The 11,986-nt window shown below is 38.7% G+C and overlaps 1 protein-coding gene across 1 annotated transcript; it reads right to left on the bottom strand.

The window, feature by feature from the left end:
• Positions 1–9,113: 9,113 nt before the first annotated feature.
• Positions 9,114–9,795, bottom strand: LOC100349495 (small ribosomal subunit protein uS17m). Its single transcript, XM_070073537.2, has one exon. It carries the CDS (start codon positions 9,746–9,748, stop codon positions 9,356–9,358), a length of 393 nt encoding a protein of 130 aa, XP_069929638.2. The 5' UTR covers positions 9,749–9,795; the 3' UTR covers positions 9,114–9,355.
• Positions 9,796–11,986: the final 2,191 nt, after the last annotated feature.

The following is an 11,986-nucleotide window of genomic DNA, read 5'->3' as shown; positions in this document are numbered from 1 at the left end:
GGAGAATAACTACCAATAATTTTGAAATTCCTCTTGTGATTCTAAGATGTGATTTCTCCTGGTAGACTGTTAGCTCTGGTTTTTCCACCGAGTGCTATCACAGGAGAAAGTGGGATGTTCACTTTTCATTACATAATGTTTTTGATGTACACATTAATTTCTTTCATAAAATATCAAATGTTTCTAAAAAATGAAGAAATATTTTTTCAAGGTTGCTTCTGTCTTTTGCTTACAGATATAGAAATGTCAGTTAATGTTGTTCCTCTGGCTTGGGAATGATGTAGATACAGTAGGTAGCCAGGAAAGATTCTCAGAGTCTGTAGATTAAGAGCAGCAAAGAGTTGCTGTTGTGAACTTGCAAAAGGGGAGTCTCAGAAGACAGAGCACAATTCCATGAAGACTGTGTGTGTCTCTTGTTCCAGGAAGGAGGTAAAGACCTAGGAAATTAGGCAGAGAAGTCTGACCCCAAAGAAGTAGGGTCAAGACCTAATGCTTGGGCTTCAGAGACAAATAGAATCCAGACCTGAGAAGATCAGGAGGAACAAGGAACACTCGGGTCGTGGAGGAACTGAGGTCCTCCGCAGGATTCCTGTATGTAAAAGTCATACAGAGAAGACAGACTAAGGCGCTCTTCCTGAGACTGGAAGGTGGAAGCCCAACTGACTAGGCCAAGGTTGGAAGAGGACCGACAGCAAAGCTGACCTGGTTACGAACCTACACATCAGCTTGCTAAATGTCCATGGCATTGGCCATGTCTCTACCATGTCTACACAAGCAAAGAGGATGATTTGGCTGCTGGAACAGAAATTCTGAAGGGTCAGTGGATCAACACAATTTGCTACAAATAATCTTTTTTTTAAAGATTTATTTATTTGTTCAAAAGTCAGAGTTAGAGTTACACAGAGAGAGGAGAGGCAGAGAGAGAGAGAGAGAGAGAGAGAGAGAGAGAGAGGTCTTCCATCCACTGGTTCACTCCCCAGATGGCCAAAATGGCAGAGCTGTGCTGATCTGAAGCCAGGAGCCAGGAGCCTCTTCCAGGTCTCCCATGTGGATGCAGGGGCCCAAGGACTTGGGCCATCTTGTACTGCTTTCCCAGGCCATAGCAGAGAGCTGGATCAGAAGTGGAGCAGCAGGGTCTCAAACTGGCACCCATTTGCATGCAGGTGCTTCAAGCTGTGGCGTTAACCCACTATGCCACAGTGCTGGCCCCTACAAATAATCTTACTTCAACAATTATCACACTGTGTGAACTATTATTTTTCTTGTGGCATAACTATAGTTACATAGACAATACATACATACTAACATACATGAAATCAGATGCCATTACAATTGACTCGTGTAATGAGGCTGCACCATCCTCACTACACTCTCACATTCATATAATAAGTTCCTTACCTTGACCCAGCTTCATGATTTTTAACTAATGTAGTAAAAGTGACTAAATTACTAAGTAGAAAAAGTAGGTGTCAACAAAATATCGTGAACAGGAAATGTGTGGGGTTTACATTATACAAAAGCAGGAATATGGAAAGCAAAGTGTGACCCCATTATGTTTATATAATATTTGAGTTATTCTAGTTTTTTGTTTAATCAATGGGACAGGGAAATTTTGAGAAGGATAAATGGTTCCTCCTACCTATCATTAAAAAATCCATAAATGCCTGCACATGCGTACACATACATAGACACACAATATCAAGTTGTACTGGCAAAGTGTTTTCAGCAGCCTATTGGGATGCATGCTTTCACAACAGTATCATCCTTTCAATTCAACCTATTTCCTTGATGTAATAAAGCAAACATAACTAATACAAAATGACTATAATAGATCAGATCAAGTTACTGTCCATAAACCTCAAATTCACAGAGCTCCTTGGAAACAGAAATTCCAATAGATCTCCTGTGAATATTAATTAAGTAGAAAGTACAATGTGAGATCATCTATATATTGCAAATAACTATGGCAGAACAGATTCCTAGATTTTTAGAAGGGTTTTAGGTGGTCCACTGGGGCATATGCAAAAGGAAGGCTTTTTAGTCACTCACTGGAATAAAATAGGGGTCTTTGGTAAGATACTCTTAGTAGGATGATATGTGTTACAGACATTTACACCTTTTTAAATACTAAAATTACTTTATGCCACTCATGGGAACATATATATTAATTCCCTCATTAATTTCTCTAGAGGCATATTTACCTAAAATCCATGCTCTGGCCCCATCTTCCATCTTACAAACCAGCAGTGCAAAGTCTTGCATTTCCTTCTCTGTCTCAGATCTCCCTCTGCTTTCCTCTTGTTAGGACACCTACGATTCCACTTAAAACCCACCCAAATAACCCCAGATAACATCCTCTTTCAATATCCTTAACTGAAAAACATCTAAAAAGTCTCCTTTATTATATAATGTAACATCAACAGTTTCCAGGAATTAGATAAGGATATCTCAGATAAGGATATCATTAGATAAGGATATCATCAAAATGTATTATTTTATTTGTACTAGCTCAGTTTAACTCCTCATGAGGTTTGCTCTATTATTCCTCTAATTTTCATTTTCCATTTTCACAAACTACTTCAAAAGTGTTTTTAACTAACTTGGAAATCCATCTGTTAATTTCTAATTTCCAAAAAATTTCAACCAATTAACAGCATTCCATATATGTTGGTAAGTATCCAGCCTGTGGCATTTATGTCATCCTTTCAAAGGTACTCCTTTTTTATGTTGATCATATTCAGGATTTTTATGGTCAATTTATCTCAAGCAACTGTCATGGTATTTTAAATGTTTATGGAATATTCAGCTCTACAGCTGTGCTAAGAGGGTCAACCTTGAAAACTTTGAAGCTACACAGCCAGCCAGACTTGAATCACTGTTTTTGCTTAATAGTTTTTAATTAGTTGGCAGGCAAACTCCACTTAAAATATATTCTCTGGCATGGAGGAAATTGTTAGAGAGTTAGGCAAAGACCAAGAAAAGAATTTGGCCTTAGCCTCTCTATTCCCAAAGGTTTTCAGTTTAGATGGGGGGAATCTTATAATCCCATAGGACGCCATAGCCAACTCAGATCTCTTCTAATGAGATGGCATACATATTAGTTATTTTAATGACAGCTATCATCAATTACCATAAATTTAGAGGCTGAAAACACAGACATTTATTGGAGATCTTCAAAATTCATGTAAGGGGATGGCACTCTGGTGTAGCTGGTATCCCACACCGGCACTGGTTTGAATCTTGGCTGCTCCACTTCCAATCCAGCTCTCTGCTGTGGCCTGGGAAAGCAGTAAAAGATGGCCCAAGTCCTTGGGCCCCTCACTCACATGGGAAACTCAGAAAAAGATCCTGGCCCCTGGATTCAGATCGGTGCAGCTCCAGCCATTTTGGCCATCTGGGGAGTGAACCAGCGGATCGAAGACCTCTCTCTCTCTCTCTCTCTCGCTCTCTCTGCCTCTGCCTCTCTGTAACTCTTTCAAATAAAATGAATAAATATTTTAAAAAACACATTCATGTAAGATGTGTATGACTAATAAACTATACATGGCCTACAAAGATTTTTGTACCAAAATAAACTTTAAAAAAAGATTTATTTATCTGAAAGACAGAGTTACAGAGAGAGATCTTCCATCCTCCTGCTCGCTCCTGAGATGACTACAAAGACTAAAGCTGAACTGATCTGAAGCCAGGAGCCAGGTGCTTCTTCCAGGTCTCCCACATGGGTACAGGACCCAAGGACATGGGCCAACTTCTACTGCTATCCCAGGCCATAGCAGAGAGCGGGATCAGAAGTGGAGCAGCCAGGACTCCAACTGGCACCCGTATGGGGTGTCGGCACTGCAAGGCTGGGCCTTAACCCGCTATGCCACAGTACTGGCCCCCAAAATAAACTCTCAATTCAGTTTTCTATGACATTTGGAAGTAACTTTGTATTCTCTCATAATTCTGCAGACTAGAAATCAGAAATGTTTTCACCAGATCCAAAACCAAAGGTCAGTGGAGGCAGGGCCTATAGGACTGCACATCTTCTTGTCTTTTCCAGTTTCTAGAGCTGCTTTTCTGAGGTTCTGGCCCCATCTTCCATCTTACAAACCAGCAGTGCAAAGTCTTGCATTTCCTTCTCTGTCTCAGATCTCTCTCTGCTTTCCTCTTGTTAGGACATCTGAAATTCCATTTAAAACCCACGCGAATAACCCCAGATAGCAACTGTTTCAATATCCTTAACTGAAAAACATCTGAAAAATCTCCTTTATTATATAATGTAACATCAACAGTTTCCAGGAATTAGATAAGGATATCTTAGAAGTCATCATTTAATCTAGATTGATGTCTTATTTTCCCTTTTTTTAAAAAAGATTGTTTTACTAAAGATACACTTATATACCTTGGTTTAAACTTACACACTTTTGACTGCCAAAAGTAGAGCATTCTGTTTTCCTCGTTCATCCTATTTTTCATTAATGTACTCTTTCCATGAGGAGGGTTTTATTTTGTGCCAAAGAAATAATCAGTACCAAATTCATAAGTGACACAGTTGTTGAAAAAAAAAAACTGAAATGTTAAGATAACCATGACTAACACTTTAAGGGCTCTATTAAAAAGAACAACATATAAGAATAGGTGGGGAAGACAGGCAAAGAGAATAAATAATCAAAAACTAACACTACATTTCACTACGTTCCTAAATCTCTATTTATAAAATACATGAAACTTGTATAACTTAAATAAAATTTAAAAAATAAGATACTGAAAAAGACTATGAAATATAAAAATCTTTGGCATAATATTATAATAAAGAATTATGTTTTAAAATAAAGAAATGCTACAAATAAAAACCATTAAGAGAAACGCAGAGAGTCATGGAGCTGTGTAATGGCACAGCAGGTTAGGTCACTGCCTGAGACACTGACATCCCATGGGAGCAATGATTAGAGTCCCGGCTGCTTCACTTCTGATCTAGCCCTCTGCTAATGCACCTGAGAAAGCAGAGCAGGATGGCCCAAATACTCGGGCTCCTGCCACCTCCATGGGTGACATGGATGGGTTTCAGCCTGATCCAGCCCCAGGCATTGTGGCTATTTGGGGAGTGAACTACCTGACAGATCCCTCTCCCTCTCTCTCTCTGCAACTCTGCTTTTCAAATAAATAAATGAAACTTTAATGGGTGTAAATAATAATAAAGTTAACTTAGATCAAAAAAATGATCAATATCTGATGGTCTTATTAGTAGACTGGACATAGCTAAGGCAAGAACCCATGAGCTTGATGATAGGTCAATTTTAACTTCACAAACTGAATTCAAAGGAAAGAAAGAATGTTAGAAAAGACTGCAGAATGTGTGAGAAATATGAGACACTGTGCAAAGATGTCAGAATATATAGCTGCAATACCAGAAGAGAGAAAAACAAAAAGAATCAACAAGAAGAAGGGATAAAAGTGCTAATGGCCAAGAGCTTTCCTAAATTAGTGATAGATATTAAACCACAGATTTAGAAAACTCAAAGAACATCAAGTAGCATAAACCCTACAACTAGGCATATCATATTCAAACTGCCAAAAACCAAAGTCATAAGAGAACTAAAGGAAGAAAGGAGATGGGAGGGGGGACACGTTGCTTATAATAAGAAGAACAGAATGAAATACATGAAGCTGGGCAAAAGCGTCGTCAGCAGAGAATCCTACACAGAAGGAGAAGGCGAAGGGTAAGGAACTGGGATCAAATGCAGAAAGGAAGAGCATCAGGGAAGGAGTGAGTGAACGCATAATCATGTTTTCTGTGCCACCTCATTAGGCTATAATTTGTAGTTACTCAAACACTGACCTACGTGTTGCTGTGAAGCTATGGTGCAGATATGATTATGCCCATTATCAGTTGTTTTTGAATAAGAGAGCTTAACCTGGATAATTCAATGAGCCCAAATCAGTTACAAGTTCTTATGAGTAGAGCTGAGGTTTCTCTAGAGAAGAAATGCCATCGGTGACAACAGCTTCAGCTTCAGCTCTGGCAGCTTCAGCATCCAGAAATCCAATCTGCCCTCCCTCACCACTTGCCTTGTGGATTTTGGACTCGCATGGACAGGCTCCACAGTTACATAGGCTACCTCCTTGCAGTAAATCTCCACCTATCTCTCCTACAGTTTTGTTTCTCTGGTTTAATCTTGATTTTTAAAATCGTGATTTTTAAGGTCTTTATTATTTACTAAAAAATAACCGGTTGTTAAACAAAACAGTGACAATGTATTGTGTGATGATAACAGAGAGATAAGCAAAATAAATGACAGCAATCTCACAAAGGATGGGGGAGAGGAATTGGGCATTCTCTGTCCTTAAGTTCCCTGTACTACGTGTGATGTGTTTAAGGCTTATTTGGAAGTAGACTTTGGTTAGTTAAAAACATACATAATAAATTATAGGGCAATGCCTAAAAAATGTTTAAAGGAGACAGAACTGATACATTAGGAAAAGAGGTCAAATGCAACCATAAAATTTTCAACTACAGAGAAGGAGAAAGAAGCAAAGAAAAATTTCAAGGTTAGAAAACAGTGACAAAAAATGGTAGCTATTCATCTAAGTATATCAGAGGGTGTTTTACAAGTTAAGCATGAGAAGGTTTAGGAAGATTAATTTATTATTTATAATACTATGGCCGGTGCCGCGGCTCACTAGGCTAATCCTCCACCTAGCAGCGCTGGCACACCGGGCGGGTTCTAGTCCCGGTCGGGGCGCCGGATTCTGTTCCGGTTGCCCCTCTTCCAGGCCAGCTCTCTGCTGTGGCCAGGGAGAGCAGTGGAGGATGGCCCAAGTACTTGGGCCCTGCACCCCATCGGAGACCAGGATAAGTACCTGGCTCCTGCCATCGGATCAGCGCAGTGTGCCGGCCGTAGCGCGCCAGCCGCGGCGGCCATTGGAGGGTGAACCAAAGGCAAAGGAAGACCTTTCTCTCTGTCTCTCTCTCTCACTGTCCACTCTGCCTGTCAAAAAAAAAAAAAATACTATAGTGGGAGGTATGTGGCTTTGTACATTTATAAAATCCCATAGAATTTTGGATTATGTAGTACACTTTAATGTAAGCAATATTTTTTTCAAAATTATGAAGTTGTAGGAAGCAGTGTAGTAGTATGCAACAGAACAATCCAACTCTATTACAAATCCCTGAAACAACCTCACTGAAGGAAATGATTTTAAAAATGTACTAATGAAGTAACACTGAAAAGTAGTGTAGTTTGTATTACTAAAAGGTAAAAGAAATTATGGATAGGCACAGGACTCAAGTAGATAAAGGGATTTCCCAATTATGACAGTATGTTGAAATTAACATAACATTAAATAAATGGATAGTAAACTGGTGCAGCCCTTGTGGAAGACAGTATGGAGATACCTTAGGGATCTGAAGATAGACTTACCATATGACCCAGCCATCTCACTCCTGGGAATTTACCCAAAGGAAATGAAATCAGCATACATAAAAGAGTGGTTTGTACTCCCATGTTTATTGTAGCTCTATTCACAATAGCTAAGATATGGAATCAACCCAGATGTCCACAACTGATGACTGTATAAAGAAATTATAATATATATATACTATGGAATACTACTCAGATATAAAAAAGAAATCCTGTCATTTGCAACAAAATGGATGCAACTGGAAACTATTATACTTAGTGAAATCAGCCAGACCCCGGACAACAAATACCCTATGATTTCCTTGATCTGTAGTAACTAACAGAATACTAAAAATGTAATGTATAGGAATGAAATTGACATTTTGAGCTTCAATGATTGTTTACAGACCTGAACAGTGTTGTTGTTTTTTCTTATTATTTGTTGAACTCTTTACTTAGTGTAGTTTTAATCCTATGAGTATGAAGTAAACAGAATGTAGATCATTGTAAAAATTAAGAGAGCGATTAGGAGAGGAAGGAGGAGAAAGGGTTGAAACATGGGTTGGAGGGAGGGTAGGGCAGGAAGTAATACTATATTCTTTAATCTGTAGACATGAAATTTGTATGCCTTAAATTTTAAAAAAATTTTAAAGAAATTTGTTACCATTATATAAAAAGTAAAAAATAATAAATTATTGGACAAAAACTTTAGAGCATAAAAATTCCAAACTGTACGCATAGCATCTTCAAGGATGTGAGATACAAATCCCTGTAAGTGTGGCCTGCAGCAAGTGGCTTTCTTGCAAAGAATGCAGTATGCAAGGGAAGAAAAAGTGTAACTTTATAGTGTAGACACCTGGAAAACACTGTGATTTTGAAAACAGGCATGAAAATAGTTGAGGCTAAAATGTTAAATGATAGCTAGGTCAAGAGAGATGTTAAGTCCAGTTCAGGAGATTGAATGTACCCCATCCATCAGGCTTTTCAATCCCAAGGAGCTCTGCCCAAGGCTTCAAATGTTCTGTGAAAAGCCACGGGGCTATGCCTTGCAGCCCAGAGTGTCCTTCACATCCGTTAAACCCTTCATGAGAGAGACTTTTGTCAGATTTTTGTCAACTTATACATTCCCAGTGCCTAGTATGCCTTGAACAGAAGATGTTATAAATATTCATTAAATGAATAAACCTCTTTACCTTATCTTTGTTCTGTGGCTTCATACCTGGATTCTTCTCTCTGAATGCTGACTTTGGATGAAAATGCCACTGGAAAGTATTGTTATTAGTCAATTTCTTTCTTAGATGTTGCCTTTTGACCCATGCTCAGCTCCATAAACAAACCTAATGACAAGACTTGCTGTCTTAAGCTTCCAGCAATGCAGGTCAGAAACCAAATCTATTGGTCCTCTGAAAGTTCTATAAGGCATTTGAAAATTCATTATCTGACATTTTTGACCAAGATTTTACTTCAGTCATGGCTGTGGTCTCTACAGTTAGTGACACCCATGGGATGTTATGACTCACTTAAAAACCTTTTGCCTGGATTGCTAAGGAATCAAGTGGTATCAAAGCTGCAGATATACACAGATATGAGATGATACAATAGAAGGACTAAAGCCATACAGCCAGACTTATTCTATCAGCCTCAGTCTACTACATATAGGCAGTAGAATATTATTGTCATACTAATGGAGCTTCATTGAAATATTATTTAGTCTTTAAGAAGAAAATCCTGTTTTCTTTTTTTTCTTTTTTTTTTTTTTTAGCATAACATAAAAGTATCTTTACTTAAAATCTGAAACTTGATCATGAGCTTTTACGAAAAGGTATAACAAGCCCTTTACCTCATTTACTTTTAGCTATTTCATAAATACTACAGCAGACGCTGGACGGTGTGTGATGAACGGTAGGCAAATTTCGTTTTCCACAAAGCAAATGTGTCAGTCTTTCCCTTTGGCTCCTCCTTCCAACCCTCCTTCACTGTGTTGAGGAGATATTGAGTTCTTCCAGATTTTTGGTTAGGGGGGTGGTTTCCACACTGACTGGACTCTCCAGGTAGGTGGTGCCTGCACAGGGTTTTCCTGTCACTGGATCTATCACTCTTCCAACTTTGAAAACGATCTCAGCCAGTTCATGCTTCACGTGCTTTGTCCGTGGGACAGGTAAAGCTTTGAGAAGCACAATATCCCCAACAGTGCACTGCTGAAGAGCATCGTGAGCAAAGTAGGTTTTTCTCTTATTAAAGTACTTTAGTAAGTAGGGATCCAGAACAAGCCTGGTCACCCTCACTTTGGCAGTTTTTTGCATTGCTGTCCCAATCACTTTCCCCACAATCCATTTGGCATGGACGGATGAACGAGTTACTGACATTATGTGGCTTTGGTCACCTCTCAGTCCTGCTGGGAAAATCCTGTTTTCAACAACATGGATCAACCTGGAACACACCATGCTAAAGAAGAAAGTCACAAATAGTATATGATATAACTTATATATAAAATCTATACAAGTCAAACTCATAAAAACAGAAAGTAGAAAGGTACTGAGGTGGTAGGTAGGGTGACAGATCAGGAGATGTTGGTCACAAGATAAAAACATGCAGTTATACCATGAGTAAGTTTTAGATACCTTTGGTACAGCATGTATCTACAGTTAATGACAATGTAAACTTAAATTGAGCATAGATCATAAGCATTATCATTAAAAAGGTAACCATATGGAGTAATGGCTACCTGAATTAGTTTAACTGTGGCAATCACTTCACATTGCATGCATATATCACAACACCACGTTTTATACCTTGAATACACATGATTTTATTGGCCAATTATATTTCAAAAACTGAAACCATTTAAAAATCCATCTATACTTTGGCTCATCTATCAGTCTCCTATTTTAATAGTGTATGAAATATTCCAGATATCCCAATCACTATCACTCAGCTTTCCTATACTGATTCAATCACCAAACTAGTGGCAATAGGATTCCAGTAGAGGTTACTCAGGCAGCCTACACTAGTGATTAGTGAGATCACTGAAACAAAGATCTACAATACATTGGTTATCCCTGGGTGGTTAAGAGAATGTGTTGCAACCTACCTACCTTTTGAAACATGTGACTTATCATACATTGAAGTTTTAAATTATTTTCTCTTCAGTCACATTGGAAAAATAAGTAGAAGAGGATAAATTAGGTTGGAAACTCTCTTTAAACCTCAGTGAGATGGCTAGGGGCTTCTCATTCTCAAAAGAGAGGTCTCTAGGGGCTGGCACCATGGCTTAGTCACCATATCGGTGCTGGTTCAAGTCCCGGCTGCTCCACTTCTGATGCAGCTCTCTGCTATGGCCTGGGAAAACAGTAGAAGATGGCCCATGTCCTTGGGCCCCGGCACCCGCATGGGAGGCCCAGAAAAAGCTCCAGGCTCCTGGCTATAGATTGGCTCAGTTCTGGCCATTGTGGCTGTTAGGGGAATGAACCTTTCTCTGTCTCTCCCTCTGCCTCTCTGTAACTCTGACTTTCAAATAAATAAATAATTTTTTTTAAAAAGGAAATCTTATTTAAAAAGACAGAGAGAGAAGTCTCCCTTCCTTCCTTTTCTCTTTATGACAATGTCATCTGGCTAGATTTTGATTATCTAAATCTGGTCATTAGAAGTAGCTAAAGGAAAAAATATTTACCTATATTAGAACAAGATAAATCACTTTGTGGAAACATAGATGGTGATGTTTACCTGGCTAGTCCCAGTCTGGCAGCAATGTACATCAAGACCACTTGCCCCCGAATGTGGTCAGTCTTGTCTGTCTGTGGGCTATTAATGCTCTCTCCTCTAAGTGACTTTAACTAACATGGGTAAGTTGTGGAGACATAATGTAGAGCATGTGACTAAACAATAAGGTATACTCAAAACTGGCTGAGCATGGATCGCAGGTATTCTTATCACATACACCAAAACAAACAAACAAACAAACAAACAAACAAAAAACACCAAGACAAAACAAAACTAAAAGGTAGCGATATGAGGTTAACTGGATGAATTGTCCACTTACAGTTTTGTGCTGAGAACTATTCAAGGCTACTCTGAATGGCAGGCACAAACTCCTAATCAGACCCCCATTGTGAATTCTGGGGGTATGAAGCTATGTAGTGCAGCAACGAAAGTGGAGATGTATAGAGTTTCAACTTCAGCAATAGGATTCCCCCAAATTTGCTAATCAAACTTTAGCTTTGGACTCTTCCTTCAGGAAGCCAAACAATTCAATTCATACTTCTGTATGACTTCCAGCATCCTTAAACTTGCAGCTTACCAATTCCCTGATTGTTGGGCTATCATCATGGCTATCCAGATTAACAAGCAATACTTGCTTATTCACATTCTTTATAGCCTACATCATACCTGGGTTCAAGATGATTTTTGTGGATGCTGTGTGTAATTTTGAAGATTTTCTCCCTTTGAGAATCTTGAGGTGGCAGAGCTGACATTCTGTTTTTAATTATTTCTCATGCATGTGAAGAATTTCTCAAGAGGATTCTGATTTTTTGCTGAAAGACTTAAGCCCTAAATGAAAGTAAATAAAAATTGAAGTTATTAAAGTTTATTGTGTTGACATTGAT

This window comes from Oryctolagus cuniculus, chromosome 9 (genome assembly GCF_051225735.1).
Source record: "Oryctolagus cuniculus isolate XC-2025 breed Fujian yellow rabbit chromosome 9, ASM5122573v1, whole genome shotgun sequence".
Lineage (NCBI taxonomy): Eukaryota > Metazoa > Chordata > Mammalia > Lagomorpha > Leporidae > Oryctolagus > Oryctolagus cuniculus.
The sequence above is the reverse complement of the archived record's forward strand: the minus strand, read 5'-3'. Positions and strand labels throughout refer to the sequence as shown.